We start from the raw sequence: 25,237 nt of genomic DNA, 5'->3' as shown, positions 1-25,237 counted from the left end.
CCAAATGTGGGGGAAGGCAGGGCTTGTGCTCCTGCCTGGGGCATTGGTGCAGGTGGGAAGGCAGCTCTCTGTGCAGATGTGAGGGTCAGGCCTCCAACATACCAATGTCCAGGTGATGATCTATAGCCAGGGTCAACGTGGGCTCCATAATCTCCCTTTCTTTCAGCATTATCCCCTAAAATCTCTCACTGCTGGCTGCCTACATCACAAAAACTCATCTCCAGCTCATCCTCACTCCTCTTCCTTTCCGACCCCTCCCCTTCACCCTGAAGACATCCTTTTACCAAAACGAGCTGTGGAGGCTAGAAAAGATACTGACGTCAATGTAAAAGTAAACCAAGGCGGTCTGGTTCCTGTATCATCACTGCGCCGGGCTGAGCGCTGGGGAGCGAGCGCTCGGTTGCTCACGGTTGCTCGGTCGAGGAATCTGGGAGCGAGCTCAGGGACCAGCAGCTGAGCTTTCTCATTCAGGCTGCGTAAGTACCGGCTGCAGCATGCTTCAAGCTGGGAGAGGCGGGCAGGCAGCGAGGGGGGAGAGGGAGGAAGCTGCACCAGCTGCAGCTCAGGAAGGCATCGTGCTCTGGTCCTGGCTGGGCTGAGAGTTTGGAGGCATGCAGGCAGGGATGGGAGTCCTTGCAAGCCGGGTCAAGAGCAAAGCACATGGGTTTGGATGCCTTTTGGCTCCACACAGGTGGGAACAGCACTGGAGAGTAGCGTCCCCTGTGCTGGGTGCTGCAAGGGTAGAGGAGGGTCGGGGAGTTTAGGGCTGATGCAACGGAAGAGAACACCTCATTGAGGGAAATGTGGGTGTTTCTAGATACTGAACTGGTCCCTTTGGGTGCCAAAGTATATTTGTGCTGGTCCATTATCTCAGTCAGTGACATGCATGTGGGGACACACGCATGTCTCTACGTATCAAGCAGACTGCAGGCAGAGCTATCTGAGGAATTCTGTATGAAAAATTGACTGTTTCTGGTATACCTCCACATACTGACAACCTCTGTCAAGTCCAAGTACATATACATGTACACATCCTGCAAGTGTCCCTGTATAGGGATGCAAGGCTAGATTCAAGGGTTTTAGACTCAGGCCATGAAAAAGTGGTCTGAGTGAGCTCAAAATGAACTGTATAATATAGGGTTAGGAAGCAGAAAACTTTCCCCAGGGAAATGGTATGGAAATGCCCTTACTTTGGGCACTGTGTGGATGAGGGAAGTGGCCGGCACAGAGCTGGGGTGGGTGAGAGGCATGAATGGCCCTGCTAGCTCTTTTGGCAAGTTGCTGCCAGCTGAGACATGTCCAGCCACAGTATATCATATAGAGTATCTCCTGTCGTTTACACAAACTATACTCAGTGGTAGAGTGTGATGAATTGGCAATGTGGATCTTCGGACTCGTTTCAGCTGTGTTTTGGTAACATGAGGCGCCTTTTCTTCTAACATTTCTCACACACCAGGGCCAATTTCTCTTCTTCAGCAAAAAGCCAGCCTGTTTCCTGAAATGGCATCTCCTTCAGCAAAGCTAAAACTCCCCCCATTGAGAAATAAAAGACAGTGGGCGTACAAGTTTACTCCCTATTATGTGAACGTGACAGTCCCAGTTGAAAACCAGTGGGGCAAATGCTTCTGTCACCCATGATTAGATGCAATGCTGCATCTCAGCTCACTCTGTGAATCCCTCCCTGAGTGGAGGAAAGCTGGGCAGCCATGGAAAAAAGGAGGCAGACTTACCTACCACCTCCATGATAACATCTAGCATCTACTGGCACAAGTGAGGACAGGATCCTGCCATCGATGGGAACCTCTTTACTAAGAAACTTTTCTATCATCTCCTTTGTGCACAGAAATCTCTGCCAACCCACAACTGGAAAGCAAATTTTCTTCTGCCACCCTCCTTTCTTACAAGGACACGTAGCAAGTTAGCAATGCAATTGAGCAGTTACTTTATTAATCAATTGATTTCAGCGCATTTTGCTTAACTCTGCTCAAGCCTCATTCCCCATCTCCCGAGTGTGTTGAGATAAAATACAGACAGGGAGCCATTTCTTCCCTTCCCACAGAGCATAAAGGCTCCAAAATCACCCTACAAGTCTTCTTTCCCCCTTGAAGAAGGAGGCAAAGGCCAAGGAAGGAATTGTACATGAAACATCTTTCACAGCACGTTCTCCTGAAGGCAGAGCAAGCAGAACGGGGGAGGCTGCTGAACAGAGCAATAAATCCCTCCATGCGCACGTACAACACCACCACAGCTCTGCTCCCCCTTACATGCATCATGCCCTAGGGATGACGTGGTTCCCAGGGATACAGGCTGTCCTGCCCTTATGTCCCCTTTCAGAGGGGAAGACCGAGTCCTGCACTCCACCTTGTCAGAAGTGCTGTGGGATTTTGGCTGTCTGCATTTTAACAGGTTAGAGACACATAAACAGGGATGTTTAGCAGGCAGGTGTTCAAAACGTTCAGGGAAACCTCACCCTTTAAGGAGATGCGAGTCCTGGCATCTAAAAACAGAGATATCCAAATTCCTGAGCCCTTTTTAAAGTGGGAGCCAGAAATCCCCCATGGGAGTAATGCTCTAACAAACACACAAAGCGCACATTGTTTGGACTTTCCTTTGCACCATGGACTGTTATAGCAGGTTTCTATAAATGCCCAGTTGCTATTTTTAGGGGGATGTGAGACAATTATTACTTAAATGTGCAAATTAGCAAACCTCCTGTGACATCTAAGGTAAAGTCTACAGCCCCTTCTGAGGATTTGCTGCTTCTTAGCAAGCCTTTCTGTAAATATTGTGCTTCTTGCTCTCTCTTTTACCTCTCCTCCAGTTTTCATATTTGCATTTTAATTTGTAGCTTTTAGCTGTAGATTTTTCTTCTGCTCAAAACAACTGATTAAGGGTAGCTGAGCAAATCCTACTGACAGCTTAGCAGAGAAACACTTGCCATCCAGTAAGTCCTAGAGAGGTACAGCACAGTCCAGCTAAGAATGACAAAGTCCAGAGACAGAAATGGTTGTGCTGAGGTGAAGGGTGAATGAGGATAATAGCAAAATTAAGCCCAGGGCCAAAGCAAAATGATCAATGAAGCTGTATGGGCCAGATGGGACTAGGCTGAGCTGGCTGTGACACCCAAAGAAATTATATCACCCATCAGGATGACACTAACCAGGGATGTTACTGTTCAGACTCAGCATGATATATTACTGGGATCAATACACCATTGGTGTATAGACACAGAGGAACTGAATTTTTTATTACCCCTTATGCACAATCCATAAAAGATATGCACCTCATCTACCACAGCCTCGAAAGCACCACTTAGGACCATTATCACACAACAGAAAGGATGACTTCTTCTACATTGGTGCAAAAAGATTTACTGACGATTGTCCCATCCTCTTCATGGCTTCAGCCACTTTCTCTACAAATATCCACAAAAAAGATGGGGCTCTGGGAAATGCTCCTGAGGCTAACAAACATGGTATATGGCTCCTGGTGTGGTGGTCCAGTAGACAGCTCCCCATCCTCGCATAAACTGAGGTTACCAGCCCTCTCTATGGGACACCTGGAGAGATGGATTTGGGTCTCTCTGGGGAGCCGCCCCATAGTGAAGCCATCACAAGTAGACTTTGGCCTCGGGGATGGGGTTGGGGATGCTGTGGGTGTTGGATGAAATTCTGTTTTATCCAGAGCTACAAGAGGCTGGAAAGACCTACATTAGAGTAAATTGATCGCTGCAGGTAGGCATTAGCAAGAGGAAATGGCACCGAGCTCTGAGCACGCAGACTCGCACAGAGACCACAGCAGGCTTTTGTAACCCACCAGCGTCCTCTCGGAATGACAAATCCAGGACATAGTAAAGTGGCTACCAAGAAGGATGTTGTAAAGTGGGTACCTGGGCACAGCAGGAGAGGACACCGAGACAGGCTCAGCAGGGTGACCAACTTCTTGCATGATGCAAAAAAAGATGTTTCTAGCATTCAGGTGCAGAGGACAGGAGATTGCTGGTGGATGGCTTACATGGCAGGGTGGTGGGCACAGGCCTCTACCACGCAAAACCAGTACTGTAAAACCAGCCCCTCCACCCCGTGGGGTGTAGGAGCACTGTCTTGCTGGTCTGGCTGCTCTCCAGGAGCTGGCCGACGGGCAGTGCAAACTGAACACGCAGAGCACGCCTTCCCCTATAACCAGCCCAGCCTGACTTGTCATTACCCATCTCACCAGGGAGGCCAAAGCATTAGCAGGCTTATTAACTGGGTGTAATGTCATCCTCAGCCCGAGGGTCCTCTTCTGGAAGGATGTAGAGAGAAAGCTGTGTTGTCATGTTCAGTCTCACCTTCTTGGCACTTGCAGAGTTGAAGTCCCCCAGCAGCCAGGCTGGCTCCTTTTCCCTTAGTTGAATATGCCAAACAATAGATCTTTGAGAAAACTCCAGGCTGCCAAGCTGTGTTACAATGTCTCCAGCTACTCATTATGCAGATAAATTGATTGTCATTAGAGTGATGAAGTAACTCAACAAATAAACTCTCAGGAACAAGGCAGCCCAATTTTTCATACACCAGCCTCAAGGCTTCCTGCTGCTTTGATCAAACACAGAGAAAATTGCCTCCAGGCTGCACTGGTGTTAGAGACACAAACTTGTGAGGGCTGGAGCAGGACAGTGAGGGACAGAGATCTATAATAAACCAACAATCCCACATTTGTGCACTGTTGTGCAAGGCAGGTTGAGCAGATACTTTCCAAACAGGTCCAGGGCTGAGTTGTGGAGCTGGATTGCACAGGGCAGGATTGCACAAGGGAAACATGCCCAGGGAAACATGCTGCCCCCAAGCTACCCCTTCTCCCACCACCCACAAAAGGGTTTCACAATGGTGGGAGTAGTGCATAGGCATTTCCTACCCCTGTCTCTGCCATGCAGATTCAGGTCAGCAGCACAAAGCTGTCACATCCCACTGCTGCATGAAGCCACCATAAAGTTCACTCCAACCAGCAGCTGCCTCAGAGGATACCCAGGACTGAAATAGCCAGGGGCAGACACCAGGAATCAGAGTCACTGGCAGGAGAGGGAAAGGAAGGGGAGTTTTGCTGCCTGGCCCCTGCCTAGATTAGGTCTGTCTCATACCAGGGCTGTTCATCTCCCACTCACAACAGTATTAATTTCACCCAGAGAATCAGAGCCTCTAAGACACTAGCAGTAATAAATCCCAGTGGTATGATTCCTCATGAGCAGCTTACCTAAGAAATTGCATGATTATTTTAAATGCGCTGATTTATTAATACACTCAGGATGGCTCAAGCCACTAGTTCTTGCCCAAGGGAGTTCAGCAGTGGAGCTCAGCATCTTGACTCACAGTGTTGGGACTGATATATGACTAGCTGTGATCAGATGGCATATCTAAAAATACAGAGCCTGTGGTTTATTTTTCTTGGAAAATGGAAAGACACCCAAAGAAGCAGAGCCCAGTTTAGCAATCCCAGCAGGCTGGATTTTTGCTTTAAAGAAGCCAGCAGAATTTGCCCAAAAGAAGGTGCCATTTAGGTTGTGTTACAGACATGGGATTAACCTGTGACTCTAGCACCATGGGGGGATCCTCCAGCTGCCCCAGCTGCTGCTGTGGCTCTAACTCTGTATTACAGAGAGCACGGATGCTGATTGTACATCCTTGCCCTAGGAGACACGAGCAATGGGATTCCTCTGACTCAAAGGAGGTCTCTACACTGGGACCACCGGGAAGTGGGCTGGTCATTAAGTACACACCAGAACTAATGCACTAAGCCCTGCAAGATGAACCCGCCTTGCACCATTCCCAGGGAAGCTGCCGCAGATATCTCTGGACCTGTTATCAGGTCTGTCTTCAGTCGTCTCCTCTCTAGACTAAACAAGCCCAGTTCTGCTGGTCTCTCCGGTGGGTCATGTTTGCTGGACCTCAGCTCATTCCCACTGCTTTGGTTTGGGCCTTTTCCAAGGCAGACACACATGCCCCTTTTATTAGCCCATTTAACACTATTTATTACATCTAATAGTGCTCTTGTAGGAAAAAATCCCTCCAGACAACACAAAGGGCATGTAAAATGGCACCTTGCAGCATCTCCTGACATAACAAAGACTGAAGCTATTGGTAATAAGATGAAGCCACGGAGAGGAATGATTCAGCAGTGGCAATTTGAGCTTTTGCTCCTGATGATAAATTTGCTTTGAGGCCATAAACACAAACTGGAATAGGGCCTTGGTCTTCCCTCCATCATGCCATCCATTGCCTATACCTCAATGTGTTCAAGGCCTCCTTGATAACCAATGGAGACAATCTGTTCCTGTCCATAACCTCACAGCAGGCAGAGAAAATATTCCCCAGGGTTTCTGAACTGTTGTGTTTCCACCTGACTCGGGTCCACAGCAGGTTCCCTCTGCCCCATGTGAAAGACAAAGGGGTCCACAATCCTATAGAAAAATCGAGCACCACCATCACAAACAGTGCCTGCTGGATTCTGCTGCCCACCCATTTGTCTTCAAGAGAAAGCTGATTATTCTGGCATTGCAATTTCCAGTAGAAAACCCTTTAAATCACACATGTGAATCCTTCCTTCCCTTCCTGAAAACTTCCCAGGGCATTTCTGCATCTTGTGCTTAGAGGGGTCATTTCAACAATAGGGAAACTGAGGCACATCCCCAGAAAGTGGTTTTTTTTGTCCCAGATGAGGCCCCTCACACAGAACTTGCCATGAGAGCAGGAACCGCCTGCAGGGACAGGAGCTGTAATTCCAAACAGCTGAAAACACAAAGGAAAACACCCCCTCCAAAATAACAGGCAAAAATTCTCAGCAAATGTGCCAGCCTCTTCCAGAGGCAGCAATTTTAGGAATCACTTGTAACCAGGCAGCAGCAGCAGCGTGGTTGTGAAGGGTTTTTTCTCCCCAAATGGGGCCCTTTCTTTTCTTCCTGTTCCTATAGGGTTTTTCATCATTGTGGCATTTCCTACGATAATCCATCAGATTTATGCTGCCCTGTTCCAGATCAGAGCATCGCCGAGCTCTGTGCATGTCTAACAAAAGACAGTCCTGCCCTGAGCCATTTGAAATCTCTACGAACTAGGCGAACAAAGGGGACGGGAGAGAAGGATTAGCATGTTTGCAGAGAAAAAGCAGGGAGAGGATGTCTTTTGCTAAAGCCGTTTGAGGAGCGTGGGTCCAAAGACCAGATTTTCTGAGCTGCAGGTGTTCTTCCTCCCAGGCTAGATTGCTCATACAGCAAAGGACCCCGGCCATTGACCAGACGGCCCTGGGAGCACCACACTGCCCCTTGCCAGGTTTGTGTTCACTGCTAAGTCAGATCAGGTGGAGGTACCAGACTGGTCCCCTAAGGTCCCCACCACTTCCTTGCCATGTGTTTGTGAATGTCCCTTCTGTCCTCTGCAGCCTCATAGGGCTCAGCACACCTTGCATTCAAGGTTTTCTGGCTCAGCCCTGCCACATTGTGCTTCCCACCTCCCCAGACGCAAGAGCAGAGGACTGAGAGCTGCCTGGGAGCTCTCTCGACCACCCCCAAGCCACATCCCAGTGCAGCCATGCCAAGAGTCCTGCCAGTTCCTGCTTTGCAGCCCTCGAGCCAGAACTGGGCAAGAGCACTTCAGGGCATGGTTTAGGAGACATGGTAGTGTTGGGTTGATGGTTGGAATTGATGATCCTAGAGGTCTTTTCCAACCTTAATGATTCTATGATTCTACGCCCTGCCTCGCTCTGACCTACCCGGGGCACGTGTGCCCAAGCGATGCCAAAGCCCTGGCTGCTTGCGTAGCTTTCCCCTCCAAGCACCAGTGTCCCTATGTGCCCAGTGACAAAAAAATCCAGCAGGAAATACTTTGCTGGGAATGGGGAGAGCTCTGCGGTGAGGTTGTGACATTGGACGTTTTGTTCTTGGCAATTAGCTCCTGAAACTTTGAAAAAATATCAAGAAAAGAACAAGAGGTGGCTGCTGGCCAGAGCGGGGTTGGGGGCCCAGAAAGGTCAGAGCAGGACCCTGCAAGGGATCCCAACATGGGTTGCATCACAAGGGGCAGCTGAGACACAACATGTCTTGTTGGGTGGCCAAAGGGTATCTGTGTCCCATTTTGTTTGTGCCTTGACTGAGGAACCTTGTCAGAAACCTCACTGTTGTGAGAGCTGTGGTAAAACAGGCAGACTGGGATGGAGAGAGGGATCCTGATGCACCCCCGCAGGGACAGGGCACATCCAACTTCACACCTCTCATCATGCAAGAACCAGAGACAGGCAGGACCAATGTACTCCAAACCAGTCACCCAGAAGAGACCTCAGGGTCGCCCAGAGGAGCAGCTTGCTCTTTGTGTCCTGCAGACATCTTCATTTTTCTTCCAGCTCAGCAGGTCCATCAGCAAAAATGCCATGGCCTGAGGAGAGAAATGGAGGGGGAGGCAATGGTCAGAAAAGTCAAATCCCAAATCCTGCCCTGCAAGGGCAGGAAACTGGCCCTTGCACACTTTCTCCCCTGTGCCTGACTCACCCAACAGGAGCCATGACCACCATTTGGGAACCACTTGTCTTTTCCTGTTCCTCATCAAATGGACAGATCACAGCTGGATCCCATCAGCATAGGCCCCCATATGGCAACTGCCTGATCTCCCTCCTTGTATAAACATGCAGATGTGGAGCCTTTTCAGAGGCAGGGCCACATGCTAATGGTAGCTTCTGCAGTCCTCTGAGGACAGTGAGTGACAGCCCACCAAGCGCTGGGAAGCACCTGTGATCTCGAGCAGTTGGCAGGGGATGCCGACAGCTCTCTGCTGAGCTTATGTCAGGTAGGTGCAGCTGCCTCTGGTCCCTGCTAACATGCCATCACAGAGGCAGCTGGACCATCTTTTATGGCTCACCACAGCTTCTGTTGCCCATGCTGAGAGTCAGGCAATCAGCCCTGGGGTTGTTGAACGTGAGCAGGGTCAGTGGGCCAAGCCCTCCTTCTCCAGGAAGGAGCAGCTCATGTTTCTTTGCCTCTTTGGTGTTTCTGCCCCCAGCACTGCAGGAGAGGGATGAAGATTCTGTCTAGGGTTCAGTGCAGAGGGCTCTGATCTTTCCCTACAGCCCCTCCAGCTACCACCCTAGGCGTAGCCATCATGAATGCTGCAGGGTTCAGATCCCAAAGGAGTCTCCGTTCTCCCAGATGTCCCAGCATGGCATACCTGGATAACCATGAGAACAGCAGAGAATGACCTCTCAATAGGCCAGCAGCTGAATCCCCTCCCAGCAGGGCTGAGTGAGGGACAAGGAACAACCCCCAGCCCTGATCCCCTGTGAACTCCATCTTCCCTGTAGACCATGTTGTGGCCACCCAAGCCTCTCTCTCTGCCACAGGCTTGCTGCACCCACCTGAATTCCAGCATCCCTGCAGGGACCAATTTTGACTCCACTTGAGTTAATGGAGGGTCAAATCCAGCCCTTGAGCTCCTTCCCATGCCTTGTGGACACAAGGCCTCCCACCCTTGTGCCTCACTGGCAAGGACATTGCCACCCACAGCACGAGCAAGACTCAAGCTGGATGCAGGACAAAGAGTTAGGGGTTTTCCCTGGTCCTTTTCAGCTCCACCAAATCAGAATAGCTACAAGTTGTTCCCACTAAATATCAGCTTCTTTCCCTTCTCACTGTTGGCAGGGGGCTGTAAATATTAGGGCAGGTGATTTCATTCATCAGGCAGCACCTGCCAGATCCCTGCTCGGCTCCATTACAGTCTGCAGCAGGGCTGGGACAGAAGCCAGTGTTTTGTTCCTCATCCTTTGACAATGTTCCCATACTGCTGCCCAAGGCTTTCCTTCCAGGGAATGGCAATGTTTGTCCCACCCATTAATGATAAGGAAGTGTGATGGGATTGAAGCACAAGCCCCTTTGCGAGGGAAATTCCTACACATCTGGGGAGACTCTCAGTGTCCAAAGATTTCCCCCTAAACCAAATGCCATGTGGTGCTTTCCTGGCAGTTGTCCTCTGTAAAAGGTGACTCCTAGAAGGTGGTCCACTGCAGCAACTTCTCCACCCTTGGACCACCTGTGACAACATACCCAGTTCCCTGGGTCAGTTCTGAATCTGATTCACAGCGTCCCACGATAGCCCTGGACACTGTAGAGAACCAAATATTTAGGCCTCATGGGCAGTGCGTATCATAGGGACATACATTAATGTTTTCCAGCATTTATTAGGGCCTGGGGATCTTCTAGGGCAGATTTACTAGAAGGAAGAGTGGTTGGGGAGGGTAAAATGGATGTGGACTCTCCTTCATGCTATTAACTTTATCTGCCATGGCAAAGGGTTTACTCACCTGGCAGGGAGCAGAGTCCATCTACTGTTGTTTCTCCATCAAGCCTGTATCTACACCAGCTGTGCAACCTGCAACCTCCAATGTTTGTTGGAGGGAAAATGGAGGAATGTTCAGTGGAGGTGGCCTATGGGCATGTGAGTTCACTTTCTCTGAAGTAGCTGATAAAAAAGGTTTCCCAGACAGCTCAGTGAAGATCCTATCCTTTGGTGTCCACCGTGCTGTCATGACCATGGGTGAACACTCCTCAACTTTCTGAGCTCTGATTCCTTTGGGTTTCGGTCCAATACCTTCTGAGTAGCAGCTCTCCTCTGCCACTGAAGAAGAGAATACATTTTTGAGAATCTGTTCTGAGTAACAGAGCCTAAATTCAACTTCCCTAACAAAAAAAAAAAAAAAAAGCAGGCACATTCAGACACCAGATTCACATTTGAGTCCTTACAGAGTTGGTCAACAGAGACATCTTCAAAGATGATCCAGCCATGTGCCTTAAGTCCACCTCAGCAGTGCAATAGTTTGTTACGCTGTGCCCAATCTCAATCTCTTCCCCTGCAGCAGGGGACGAACAGACAGTCAACAGACAGACAGACAATCCCTTTTTAGGGCCACAGAAATGATCAGAGGGCTGGAGCACCTCTCCTATGAAGAAAGGCTGAAAGAAAGAGTTGGGGTTGTTCAGCCTAGAGAAAAGAAGGGTCCGGGGACACATTATTGCAACCTTTCAGTACTTAAAGGGGGCTTACAAGAAAGGTGGGACAGACTATTTAGTAGGTCCTGTTGCCATAGGACAAGGGGTAATGGTTTTAAACTAATAGATTCAGACTAGGTCTAAGGAAGAAGTTTTTTATGATGAGGGTAATGACCAGGTTGCCCAGAGAGGTGGTAGCTGCCCCATTCCTGGAAACATTCAAGGTCAGGTTGGATGGGGATCTGAGCAACCTGGTCTAGGTGAAGATGTCCATTCTCATTGCAGGAAGGTTGGATTAGATGATCTTTAAAGGTCCTTTCCAACCCAAACTATTCTATGGTTCTATGATTTCTGAACAGGTCTAGGACAGTATACCCTTCTGACAAAAACTGAGAAGACATCTCCCCAGGGTGGTGCATGGCAGACTTCTGACAACCTCCTTCAGAGCTATCTGGCCTCCTGCTTTGCTACTCTATGCCACAGAAGACTTATAAATGGAGCCCTTTCCCACCCCTATTTTACATGGCACACTTAAGGGATTGCTAGGAAATATTATGGGCCAGTAGCAACTTTCCCTGCCGTAACTATTATTCCCTCTCCTACGTGCTAATTTGGCTGAGTCAATACCTTCTTCCACCTACAATCTGAAGACGTTCACTGCAATATTTAATACTGTTGCATATTCAGCGAACAAGCTTGAAAATTTTCCACTTACTAAAGCTTCGCTTCTTTTTCTTCCTTCCCCCCTCCCTCTGGGAGGGTGATAAATGACTGAAAATCAAGAGATGATAGAAGCTCTTCATTAATCAGCTATGGTTGCAACTCCTCCTGAAGTCGAGTGTGGGAACCGCGTCTGGGACAAAGCGTGGCCCTGAGCCCGGATGTGCCTTCTCCACCTTAACAGCAGCATCTGCTTCCCAATATGGCATGCTCTGCAATGTCTCAGGCACAACTTGAAACTTTGCAGCTGTTGCCACTCCAAGTCTAGCTTTAAATCCAGCAAGGAGGGAGAGGCTGGGATAGCGGGGGAGTGCAGGGCACTCATTATCTGTGCACAGGGATGGGAACAAAGCTCACATGCATCTTGCAGAAACACAAAACCAAGCCAGTCCTCACATAGGAAGGGCTGGGCAGTCCCAGAGCAGAGAATAGGTATCAATATCTCATCCTGGAGAAAATTCTCCTCTTCCTTTCAGTCCTGCATTTGTAACTCCAGAGAGCTATTTCCTGAGTACAAAAGTTTTGTTGACAGTCTGCGGAAACTTAAGCATTTGCCACCACAGGCAATAAGAATGATAGGGTCCAAGTTCATCCACCCTGCCCAACGTTGGACTATAGGTGGTGTCTTCTCTTTTGTTCTGCCCCCTGTTCAGCTTTCAAGATGGAAGGAAGTGAAGGCAAGATTATTACCCAGACAGGACTCATGGAGGCCTTCCAATCACACTTGCTTTCCAAGTCATAGGAAGTGAAAAGCAGATGAGAGCCCAGGCACGTGCCTGAGCTGGAGGTCAGTTGTGAAAGGCTGGATGCCTGGATCAGGGGACACATAAAGTCAAGGAGGATGTTCCTGAAACTGGGGGAAGAATCTGCCCCTCAATGTGAGGAAACTCAAAATAGAAAATCAATAAAATAACCAGACAAAAAAGATCAGCTCAGTCTTCCTGGGAAAGATCCAAAGCTGAAAAACTAATTCTAGAAAATGAGGTCAACCTTCTCTAATAACCATAGCTACTGTTTGTGCTCCAGTGAGACATGCATGTGTGGAGTTTACCTCTCCTCTATTTATGGATTTGGCCTCTTGACCTGGAATTCAATGCCTCTCAGCTGATCCTGTTGTGTTGTGACGGGCCATATCTGCATGTTTATTGCATTGGCACCAGTGTTGTCTTTATCTAAAGGGTGAGGGAAAAGAGCAGTCCGGAGCTGACAATAAAATCCAGCATCCATCCTCCCTGTCCTTCTAAACAATTACATTTGATGCAACTTCTCACTTCATTTTTTTTCTGCGTTTTTTCCCAGAAGGGACATAAAGCTACTGTAAGCCCTCCTGTGCAAGCCCCACAAAATATGGCATTTTTTCATACCCAGTTTTGAGCAGGAAGTATCCCTTCATGAGGTGGGACTTTGGGGGATTTAGGAGATTTGAGTGCTTACAGCACTGGTCAGCAGAAACATCTTGGAAGCTGATCTGGCCATGTGCTTTATACCCATCTCATCAGTTGGATAGTTCATTATGCTTTGCCCTATCTCAATATCTTCTCATGCAGCCAAAGGTGAAGGGATACTTAAATCCCCACTCTGAGAGGGACCTGATACCCACAACAACTCTACCACCAGTAGGGAAGGGCTGTGTGAGGATGGAGGAACATGTTGGGGGGGCTCCTTGGTGGAACCTCAGACTCTACTTCCACCCTCAACTCACCTACACTCAGTCACTTCAGCCCAGTCCTTGGACAGATCTTACAAACCCCTCTCATAAATGACTGCAGCCAGAGTGTCTCCAAAGCGTGCAGGGTCCGGACAGCTGGGTTGGTTCAAAGCATGTCACAGGCTTTGAGGCATTCGGTCCAGCACCTTCCTGTGACTGCCAGGCATGCTTCTCTCTAATCCCGGTTCATATCAGGAAGATGAAAAGAGAGGTATTTTCCTCTTGTGTCACACGGTGGTGGCTCGGTGGCATTGTGGTGGCCTTGAGCTGGTGAGTTCTCAGCAAGGAGAGTTTGTTCCCACAGAGACACAGGAAAATCGACCTGGGGAGGGGACAAAAGCGGGACAGCAACATCAGTTTTAGTTTACTAGAGATGTTCAGGCATTAGCACCATGAGGAAGGCTGGAGCCCTCTTTAGCATTTCCAGCACTTCATAAATTTCAGAGATTTAAGGCAAGGAGCCAGATGTTTGGGGAGAAATTCTGAACGCTAAAGACAAGTGGAAATTTTTTTTTTTTTGGTAGTGTGTATTTTTTCCCATTAGTTGCAAGGCTATATTTAGAAGAGAGGGGGAGAGAGAGAGAGAGAGCGAGAGAGAGATTAGGCATTTCTTCATATTCTGTAGTCACTCCAGTTGTTCTGCTTGTAAGAACAGATGTCTCTTTCCTGGGGTGATATCATTCAGGTCCACGAGGAAATTTTCTTACCGGCAGGTCCTCTAACATAGAAAGGAGATCGGGCTAGAGGTAAGTCAGTCCATTGTGGAGGAATATACTCCAGGCACCGCTGCAGTGAATGCTTTGGGATATTGCTTAGAGAGAAGTGGGGGGGTGGGGGCATGGGATTGGAAAGGTGACAGTGTGGGGGGCAGGAGGGAATTGCTGGAAACTGGACACCAAGTCCAGAGTGGAAAGCATGGCCATTGCAGCAGGGAGCCCTGGCAGGGATGGCAGTGGAGACGGTCCTGCACCGAACACATGGAAAAGCAGCTTGGGAAGCCCCTGGCTCTGCCCCTGCGGCAGGTGTGGAAGTTCATCAGGAGGTGCCCAACCTGGAGAGCCAGGCTGCACCAGTGACTGCGAGGGGCTGTGAGGGGCTTCCTCTGCCGTGTGCTTCTCTGCTTTCGGGTTCTGGAGCAGTGCTGTATTAACTGATTGCTTCCCAAGGACATGGGGGCTGGTGTGTGAAGGTACTGGCTTTCTCCCATTGAGAAGTATTACGCCAACTCTTGTGAGGAATGGGATGATGCCTTGTTTGTATCTGTATATTCCCAAGCATAATTAAATCTGGGGGGAAGTGCATTCAGGGAGGCTTTGGAAGCCAGGAGAGGAGATGGTTCACTGCCTGGCACAGGGTCGGCTGCAACTGTGCATGTTTTACTTCTGTTTGGCCATGAAGCAGGGTGTGAGCTCAGCTTTAGGAAAGATGCTGTTTTCTTTCTCTGAATCCTCTTGCTGCATCAGTCTAAGGAGAAACAGAACCTTTCCAAGGTCTTTAACCAGGTCCCTTCAGAAATGCTCCCTCCTTTCATAGCAACACATTCATCAACAGCTCAAAGTTTTTTGCAGGTTATCCTGGTTAATCCAAAATTTGCAAAACCCTGAAGGCACTGTAGGGCCTGTCTGCACAGCAGTGTGTCATATGTGCCTAGCAAAGGTAACCAGAGATACCAGTCTCCCAAAGGGTTAAGATCTGGTTATCCAGTAGGATGCCTCAGAAAATGCTCCCTGATCAGGTCTCCCATCTTTCTGCATTCCCCAGGCCAAGCCCAGGCATAGCTCTGTGCCTTAGTTTCTCCCCACACCCCAGAAAGCAGCACAAGTCTGCTGGGCTGCAGATCTGCATCCATGGTGGGCTGGTCTGCTGCTTATGGCACACCTGACGCCTCTCCCCGGTGCATTGCCCCTTGGTCCCTACCTGCATTTGTGTCAGCTCCGTTCCCCGTGCTCCCTGGGTTGTGAGCATTGTCTCTCCTGTCCTGCATCCCTGGGCCATGCAGGACCCCAGGTATCCAGGTATATACCAGGTATATATATAAACCACAAAGCTCTGTTCACAGAATCACAGAATCACAGAATGGTAGGGGTTAGAAGGGACCTCTGGAGATCATCTTGTCCAACCCCCTGCGTGAGCAGGCACACACAGTGCAGGGGGCACATGACCGTGTCCAGGTGGGTTATGAATGTCTCCAGGGAAAGGACCCCACAACCTCCCTGCGCAGCCTGTTCCACTGCTCTGGCACCCTCGAAGCACCCTTTTGCTGCTCTTCCCCCACTGTCCTTCTCAGGCTTCTTGCCAAGGGACAGAGCAAGCAGGCAGCTGAAGGCAGAAAGAGGGAAAAGTGCTTAAAGATTGCTAAATTTGCAATTAAAACATTTCCTTTTCAAAAGCAAGCAGCAATGGACAGGCCAGAATTTGCTCAGTTTAATCTCCCGCAATGATTTTGCACTTGCCTTTTAAGTTCCTGTATGTGCCTATATGGTAATTTTCACTGCAGGGTTCTCCTTGTACACAGCCACAACAGCTTTTGTTCCAAATTGGCATTTCTAGCACTTTGTCCCAGGCACCCTTGAAATGCTAGATGGATTAGTGTAATCCCAATAACATCAAACACATTTCTCTTGTACTGTTACAACCTCCCAAGGAGACAGGCACAAATCCATCTCTCCTGGCTGGATCTACAAAACTCCAAATCCACTTGTTTCTTTCCAGATTTAGCTTTTTTTAAAAAATGTAAACCTTCTTGGAAAAAAATTTCCCTCAAAATATGTGCTTTCCCCTCACATTTTACTGGTCTACAAAGGACAGAGAGGGATACATGCAGGAAGTCATGCCCTGATTTCTCTTACAGTATCAGAGCTAGAAAGACAGCATCCACTGCAGAGATGTCACTCCATGCTCCCTCATGACAGATGGCACTTGGCCTTCTAAATGCTAACAATGTGATTTACAGAACATTCACCAAGACAATATTTCTCTCCCTCCAAGGCCAAGATCTGGTAATGCAGAAAAGAGGGACATGAAAAATACAACAGTATCAAGAAGGCATTGTGGAAGTCTAAATGTTTCAGGAGGAACTTTTCAATACAGTGTGGTATAAACAAGCAAGTGGAGGTTTAAAGCTTTTATTAGCACTTCTAAGGTAACCAGTAGTAGCAAGCCTCATCCAAGATGTGCCGAAGGACCCATGGGTGCCCACCACTGCTGGGTGCACTTTTGCAGGTCTGGAGAGGCAATGTATCTACAATCCCACTTCTTTGCTTGTAGATATACATTTGGACCCCTTCTTCCAAAGGCTGAGGCATTACTGGTGCAAACGGGCATAGAGGAGGTATAAGGTCATAAGAAATCTGTCATTGCATGTATTTCTGGCTCTCTGTATCTTTGGGAGCTTCATTCCATATTATCCATGCACACTCAGGACAGGGCTGGGGCAGGACCATGCAGATCTTTCCAGGTTTTAAATAGGTTGTCTCCAGGGTGTTCAGGACCATACAGATCTTTCCAGGTTTTAAATAGGTTGTCTCCAGGGTGTTCAGGACTGGTGATCTGTCACCTGGTTTTAAGCAGCAGATTCAAGCCTAGATGCAAAGAGTGGCCACCTGGGCCAAGCCTAGTGGCCTCCCTCTCATCTGTGTCACTTTGCTCCATGAAGAAGAGGAACGTAGTTCAGACAGTTGTGCTCTCCCTCTTCTAACTGGCAGTGATCCCTCACAGCCCAGGATGACCTGTTGGATTGATCATTGCTTGGACATCCACAGGCTGTTGCTTGTTCCACACTGAACCAGGCGGCTAGGTCTCTCACACACATAGCCTCTGATTTTGGCCTTAGGCTTGCTGGGGAGCATGGGCTCCACCCATGTGCACACATAGCATTGAACACAGCGTGGTGGGTGGAGCTCAGATCACAACTCACAGCAGTACCCATCGCCAGTCCCCAGCAGGGTCTTGGAGAGGAAAGAGCATGTAGGCTAGCTGGGCACATCAGGCAGGAGGCAAATGACTCAACAGCCCATCAGCAACACAAGCCCAACAACCAACATTTCATTAGCTTCCACACATCCTTAGGCCGTGATTGCTTAAATGGCTTCAAGGAGACAGCCCCTGGCCATGCCTGGGACTGGACATCCACAAAGTCGGTAGGGAGCTGTGAATCCCTCTTGCTGTTGTGCAAAGTGAGTTCACACCTTTCCCCTTCCGCACAAAGGCTACAATTCAGCCCATGACCATTCAAACCATTGTACAAGGTAGGAGTTGCTGGCCATCGCGCTCTTTATAGCACCCAGGCAAACATGCTGTGTCCGAACAATGCGTACACCAGGTAATCAGCTATCATCTATCCTCAGGCTGGTTCTTCATGAGGAAGATATTGTTTAGTGTAAATGTGAAATTATTTCACTTCAGGCAATGCTGTCTCTTTGCAAAGAAGCTATCCAGCCCTGTTTGCAGTGTTTCAATGCCAAAGCAATTGTGAATTTGCAGGGAATAAGACCTAAATTAAAGGATATATAGTGGAAAGTGCTAGCAAACTCCTTGCAGTTTCATATTAGAGAAAACCAGGATTGTGCTCAGTGTCTATTTATGTGTTTGTCAGCTCTGATTTTCTCCATCCTCCTAAAGTTTTTCATTTTGTTGACTAAATTCAACCAAAATTTGGCAGAAGGGAAAGATCACCTCAATTTTCAGGAAATTAGGCAGCAAAGAGAGGAGAAAGTCAAACAAGTGTCGGAGCCAAGGGAAGAGCTGGAACGTGAGTGCTCATTAAGGCAGCCAAGTGTCCACATGGGAAAAAGTTATAATAAGCATCTCAACCAGGGCAAAGCATTTATCCAGCCCTGCGAGCCACAGCAAGGCATGAAACTGTAAGAAAGCAGGTGTCATTTAATCTGACACTCACAGAACTATGTGTTTTGTGTCTCCAAAACACCTTTTATTTCCACAGCATTGGAGGGGAAAGAATAACGCAGCTCTGGACTGGGTTTGACCATTTCCAACAGTAACTCCCCAGCAGCTGAGTGTTTCACACACTCTGTCCAGCCGTCCTCAGACCTGGAGGCTTCTAGGAGACATCAATGCCTAGGAATCAAGTGAGAGCAGAGATCTGATGCCCGCAGTTATGGTATCTTCCCCACCCTGGGAATAGCCCCATTTCTGCTTCAGGGTGGGATCTTTCTCCTCCAGACATTAGTTCTTTCTCACAGCCTGAGGGTTGGATGGGCACCATCTTTTCCATTTCAGCATCTGGATTCATTCCCTTTCTCTCCCTTTCTCCCTCATTTCCCACTGTCAGCAAACCCAACCTCCTCAGGCTGAACATGAGGCATACAGAACGAGCTCTACCATGTGTAGGGCAAGGACCTCGACATGCACAAAAACACCATATTTGGCCAGTTTGAGCCAGAGTTGAGTGAGAGCTTGCCAGAAGGAGAATCATACAATTTAAACTGAAAGAGAGTGAGTTTAACCCTTCATTTATAAATACAATGATAAATCACCCAGGAAACTTTAAACACAGAAAGGCTGCAAAACTAAACACATGCCACTGCCATCCCAGGCAGCAGAGTAATACTAGCAGGCAGGACAGGGTAAGGGAGATGGGGGGATGATAGAGGAGCCAGGTTGCCATATCAGATGTTCTGATTCAGGACATGGAGATGAGAAAAGCTGAAATTGTTTATATTCAATAACACTCACTCTTCACTTGTTAATGTCCTTTTCATCTTTCTGATCCTAGAGCAGGGCTTTCTTACTCTCTGTCACTGGGCTTGCAGGCAGAGATCCTATCTGCACACACCAATAAATAACCCTTTTGGAGAGTGGTTAGAACAAAGCTCACTTGCCTGACCCACCTTTTCTTTTGTATCCTTTTACTTGAATTGTTGAGCCAGATCCAAAATTCCCCCAGGTCAAGGAAGCAAACCCCATTGACTTCAGCAAGTGGAGGGTGAGGCTTAAGGCTGACACGGACCTAAAAGTTGGATGGAAAGAAACACAGGATGGTCAAGGATATCCTCCTGGAGCAGACGTAGCACTGAGCTGCCCATGCTAAAAGAACAAGTGTGATGGCAAGCAGCAAGCGAGAGAGGGAAGAGGCTGCAGGACCTGGTTTCAGCACGGTGACCATCTGTTTCCTATTTGGCCCAAGAATGATGGAATCAGTTGTGTCACACAACAATAAGAAGGTATTTCAGAGCAAGTCCCCCTCTCCCAGTACTGAGCAGGGACATTTATCAGAACAAAGGAAATCAGGTCAACCTCCAGTCTCTGTCCTTCCCCTTATCCCATTTCTACCCAGGTGCCTGCTGTACTTTTAAGGAAATGCTACCCACAGTCTCACAGCCAGACAGACAAAAATCCAGCCTGAGAGGTATAATATAACAGCATAGGCAAACTGGCGCAGTCAGGCAGTGCTCAGAAGGATGCATGTTTACCCATCTTGGGCTTTGCAGACTGCCAGCTCCAGGAAAGAGGGATTGCATGGAAATCTAGTGGGCTGAGAGATTAATTAGGCATGAGGAAGGCTAAGCTCCAAACTCTGAAGATTTTAGTAAAGGGGCTAGCACAGGGGCTAAGCAAAGGTGATCGTGGTTCCTGTAGCTCTGCATGAGATCACGCCATAGCTGCAAGCAATAAATAGTGCAAAACATAGCAAAATAAAGGTCTGCAGAGGCTGCAAAGCTTCTCATGTATTTAACCATGACCCCCACTGACTGCTATATGCTACCACTCCATGGTGATGAGTAGCTGAACTGACTCACTTTAACACCTACATGAGTATTTCTGATGGCAGAGAGACCTGGTTGGTGTTATTTTTTGACTGGGGGAGGGTAGAATTGGAAATCTTTGGAAATATTTGCTTTTCCTCAGATGCGAGGTCATGCTGCCTTTCTGTGCCTTGTTCAGCCTGCTGCAAAATGGGGCAACGTACCTTTGTCAAGTGCTTGGAGACCCACAATGGAAAAATACTTAGTAGCTGTTAACCAGGGGTTTGGTCCAACTCCTTACCATTAAAAGCACTCAGAGGAATGCTATTTCTTTGCCAGTCCAGCTCCCCATCCCTTCTGCTTTTGATCCATGAGATGAGGGCTGTCCCACAAAGAAAGGAAAAGGCCACTCACCCCAAAATCCATCAGTAACAATTTGATTAGAGGAAGACTTTTCCCACTGCAGCCCAAGAGGCAGCTTTTCCACAGCCTGTCAGTGAGGAAATCTTCAGAAGTACTTAAATTTATTTCATGTAGATGCTTGTATTTTGAGTTCAGACAGGGCAGCGATGGAGTGGGAAGAGTCAGAAGCTCTAATTTCGCTCCTCTGATGTATGTTCAATCTGGCAAACAAAATGCTGCTTGTTTTTTAGCTGTTTACTATATCTGGAATTTATTTCACTGCCCATGGGGTTCAGTGGAAGAGATGACTATGTAAGCCATCACACCATATATGCTGATGATTTCAATTTCTGTGTATGGACAGTACTCACGGGGGTTCCTTTTCTGTTAGTTTGTAAAGTGCCCTACATACCTCAGTAGCATTGTGAGGATGAGGAACACTTGAATGCATTTTGAGTTACTGATTTCACTTTCCACAGTGTTCCTCTTGACAGCATCTGCAAAGAGAAATCTGGGAGCAGATCCAGGCATCTGCTCATTTCAGTTTGTTTTAGTAATTAAAGTGAAACAAACAGAGCAGATCAGATGGTGAGAATCATTAGAAAATGGGTCAGCATTCTGCATCCTCCCCATGCAACTTTCTCAGGTGCCAGACTTTGCAACTTCACTCCCTTCAGCCAGTCTTGGGTCCAGTTTTTCCTGTTATTCGCTGACAGCATGCTTGGCACAAAATGTAAAGAGACAAGACCCTCCCCCAGGAGTCTGCAGGCTCAATCAGACCCAGACAAAATAATGTGAACATGTTGCTACTTTGGCTGCCACCAGAGTTCAGTGCAGGGTGAGGTAATCTGGTCATTCCTATAACAGAAGATGTTCCAACATCCGGTTGCTGCTGGAGATGGCCTAAGTGCAGAAGTGGACAGAAGTTAGGATTGTTCCTCTTTGCCCGGCAGTTCTGTGGGACATTACAGGTGGTCTGACCCCAGGCTTCAGGATTTCAGTCCTGCAGCATCATCTGATAATGGGTTTGATTTCAGGAGGGCTTTATGGTTGAGTGCCAGCCATTCCAATGGACAACCCAACTACTTGGCTACCTAAACAGAAAAAAATGCCATTTGATTATAAACATCCTTCCAAGTTCAAGGATATTGAAACACATTTTCTTCTTTCACACCACTTCCATAGACTAGATGAGAGGCAAGAAGAAACTAGAGCAATCACCAGACTGTGGGTCAACAGACCTAAGCTCCATCATGATGACAAAGTCATGGAAATTCTCAAGAATTTCCAGAGGGAACTTCACACCAAGTCTTCTAAATTCTCAGTCAAGTTGCACATGAGCCAGCAATGCACCCTTGTGAGAAAGAAGGTCAACAGCCTCCTGCGTTGCCTTAGGAGGAGCACTGTCAGCAGGCCGAAGGAGGTGATCCTTCCCCTCTGCTCAGCACTAGTGAGACACATCAGGAGTGCTGTGCCCAGCAAATGCACAGAAACTTGGGAATCTTTTCTCCTAAATCTCAGTTCTCCAGCTCTTTATCCCCAGGAGCTGGAAGCTTTCTGTTTTTGTCAGGAGGTGTGCAGGTAGCTTGAGAGTTACGGCTAGCAGGGATTTGTAGGTCATTAGCCCAACAAGCAAGCTTTTAGTGGCTGGGTAGGAAAAGGTTTTGGCACTTACTAGGCAGGCTTAGAAGTGCTGTGGTGCTCTCTAGACCCAGTTAGGACTGTCCCTGCAAAACATTTGCTTTTGGCCAGCAGGAACATTCCTGAGGATCCACTTTTCACTGGAAGGCTTCTGACCTAGGTAGCTTCCTCCTCTGCCATCTACATGGCCACCAACAGCTTGGAGCATCTCACTTCAGTCCATCCTTCCAATCCTCATAAGCAGGAAAAAGGATTAGTGCAGGGGAAAATCCAGCTGCCAGAAGATGGGGTGTGCTTGGGGGAGTAGATATGCAGACCCCCTTAACTATTCAAGCCTCCCTCATTGAGACACACAACCCAGGTACACTGTAGTTCCTGTGAGCACCAGAAGATGTGTTTGCAGCTCCTTGTCTCCTAGCCCTTCCTCACTTGGCTCTTTGGTAGCACGGATTTCAAATCCTCATAACTCAAGTCTTTCAGCATCATTCTCTGCTGATTCAAGCTGATTTTTTTAACCTCAAAGTCCTGCTCAGCCACTTTGAGATATTCCAGACATTTTTCAACCATTTATTTTTATTGAAACCAGCCAAGACTCTGTATATACTGGGCTTTTTTTTTATCTTTTTAATATACAAATCAGTTTAAAATAGTGTGTAAGTCAGGAATGATTTGCAAATTAAACTGTCAAACCCTGGCAGGAGTAGCGGCTGACACCCTTGGTTTGAAATCTCCCGGCTGCTGTTGCTGTGAGTGCAGATCTCTAGAAGATGCCACACACAATCTGCTTGTGCTTTCCTGGAAAATTCAGCCATCCTTTGATTTTAGGGAAATCTTACAGTTCCTGAAAATGCTGCTACATGTAATTCTCTAATGGGATCACCTGGTCAAGGGAAGGGATGTGATATTTTAGGAAGCAGATGCTAAGGCTATGGTTGTGCCAATAGGTTGGGCAAACATCATCTGGCTGCCAGCACTATCCTGCTCCCATGGCAGGGCAGGAAGACCCTCCAGTCAGGAGGAAGCTGCTCCAGTGGAGGAAGGGCTTAAAAAATGAGCACCATATTCAGGAAACAAGACTTGGTAGGTGCTTCATATTGTCCCAACCCTCCTTGTCACAGGAAAAAATGGCCTGTGCCCTCCATGAGCATCAATGCACCCTGCCTAGACTCAGAAACCCTATCTATTTCTCTGGGCCATTTGCCATGTGGCTGGCTCAAACATGACCATGAGTAAGTCGCCCGACTTTGCCTTCTTCTTTGGTCCCCTTGGCATAGTTCACTTCTCTGTTCTTGCTCAGGCCTTAAAACCACTTTTGCACAGAGCAGAGGAAGAGAAATTTGAAGCGGAGATTGTGTGTCTTCTCCAAAACATGCATCTGTAACCACTGGAAGAGAGTAATTATAAACCCAGGTATTTTTCTAGCAATCATTGGTAATCCCATACTGACAGATGAGACACTCTGAGAGTACAGCAATATATATAACTACTGATGTACAAATATGTTGGTTAAAATGTTTTTAGGTGACAAAATTTTTAGCCGTAAGGAACACTGACGTACCCATTGATATAATTCTGTTTCTTTTCTTCCAGATAGCTGGAAAGTCAGTGACCATGCCGACCTCCTCCACACAACTCCCAGCCCTTGACTCTATCAACTCCACCCAGCAACCCAACGCCAGCACCTACTTGTTCTCCAAGTTCATCCACCCCGACAAAGAACTGTACACAGATTTTTACAGCCTGTGGATTGCCCTGCTGGTAGTCAATGCCATCATTTTCCTAGTGGGTGTTGTGCTGAACAGCTTGGCACTGTACGTCTTCTGCTTCCGTACCAAGACAAAAACCACCTCTGTTATTTACACCATTAACTTGATTGTTACTGATCTCTTGGTGGGCTTTTCCTTGCCTGTCCGGATCATCATGTTCTATAGTGCAGGGGACTGTCTGAATTGTTCCTTGGTTCATATCTTTGGCTACTTTGTCAACATGTACTGCAGCATCCTCTTCTTGACATGCATCTGTGTTGACCGCTATCTGGCAATCGTACAGGTGGAGGCCTCACGTAAATGGAGGAACCCCACCTGTGCCAAGGGGATCTGTGTCTTCATTTGGATCTTTGCCACTGTGGTGACTTTTTCCATCCTGACCATGGCAATACAGTTTGCTGCATGTTGTCTCTCCAAGATTCTGGTCCTGATGGTCTGCGAGTACTTCTTCCCCCTCATCATAATTATCTTCTTCACCACCAGGATTATGTGTGCTCTGTCCAAGCCCAGCCTCATGCACCAGAGCCGGGAGAGGAGAATGAGGGCTGTGCAACTCCTTATCACCGTCCTCATCATCTTCATGATCTGCTTCACTCCTTTTCACGTGCGACAGGTAGCAATCTCCATCAACCCAGACATGCCCCATGGTGTCAGCCTCCTTGTCTACCATGTGACAGTGACTCTGAGTAGCCTCAACAGCTGCATGGACCCCATTGTCTACTGCTTTGTCACCAATAATTTTCAGTCAACCATGAAAAGTATCTTCAGGAAAACCGAGACAGAGCAAACCAGTGTGGACATCCTGGGTATGAACAAGAACTCCAAGGGCTCCAATGCAATCATTGCCTTCTCAAACACAATAGGAAGCCCTGTGAGCTTGCCGTCACCAACCAGTGTTCAGATATAACCCACACCTGATGGGACACGCTGCAGTAAGCCAGTGTAATGATGTTGGGATATTGCTAACATGCACAGTACTATTGTCTTTGACCTCTTTGATTTTTAGGCTGAGGTTCAGAATGACAGTAGTGGAATTTATTCCTTAAAAATATGTGGTCTTTTTGGAAAAATGGAACTTGCAGTGCTGTTATTACCAATACAAAAGAGAGTCTATCAATTACTGTTCCCAACAGGGAAGTTTTCTTTGTATTTTAATACAGACATTTTGCTAGCAACAAATTCTTTACTGTGGTTTTCTTTTCACATTTGACATCATAATGCACACTCCTAGGATAACTTAGAAAGCAGGAAATCTCTATTTTCTATGAAAGCTTTTGGGCCTTGGGCATGTACTTAGGAG

General features: G+C 47.7%; 1 protein-coding gene across 3 annotated transcripts; it reads left to right on the top strand.

Moving 5' to 3' along the window:
- The first annotated feature begins 361 nt into the window (after positions 1-361).
- On the top strand, positions 362-25,148 carry GPR20 (G protein-coupled receptor 20). Of its 3 annotated transcripts, none has more exons than XM_075086197.1 (2): positions 362-476; positions 23,762-25,130. In XM_075086197.1, exon 2 carries the CDS (start codon positions 23,783-23,785, stop codon positions 24,842-24,844), a length of 1,062 nt encoding a protein of 353 aa, XP_074942298.1. In that variant the 5' UTR covers positions 362-476; positions 23,762-23,782; the 3' UTR covers positions 24,845-25,130. The 3 variants fall into 3 exon arrangements, with proteins under 3 accessions (XP_074942298.1, XP_074942300.1, XP_074942299.1); XM_075086199.1 differs by having other exon boundaries at positions 371-476; positions 23,766-25,130; XM_075086198.1 differs by lacking the exon at positions 362-476 and adding an exon at positions 13,671-14,170 and having other exon boundaries at positions 23,762-25,148.
- The last annotated feature ends 89 nt before the right edge of the window (positions 25,149-25,237 follow it).

This window comes from Phalacrocorax aristotelis, chromosome 2 (assembly GCF_949628215.1).
Source record: "Phalacrocorax aristotelis chromosome 2, bGulAri2.1, whole genome shotgun sequence".
Classification (NCBI taxonomy): domain Eukaryota; kingdom Metazoa; phylum Chordata; class Aves; order Suliformes; family Phalacrocoracidae; genus Phalacrocorax; species Phalacrocorax aristotelis.
Note: the sequence above shows the minus strand (reverse complement) of the source record. Positions and strands in the feature narration are given on the sequence as shown.

Excerpts from the sequence above, each read along its gene's own strand:
- GPR20 (XM_075086198.1), top strand. The coding sequence starts at position 23,783 with ATGCCGACCTCCTCCACACAACTCCCAGCCCTTGACTCTATCAACTCC.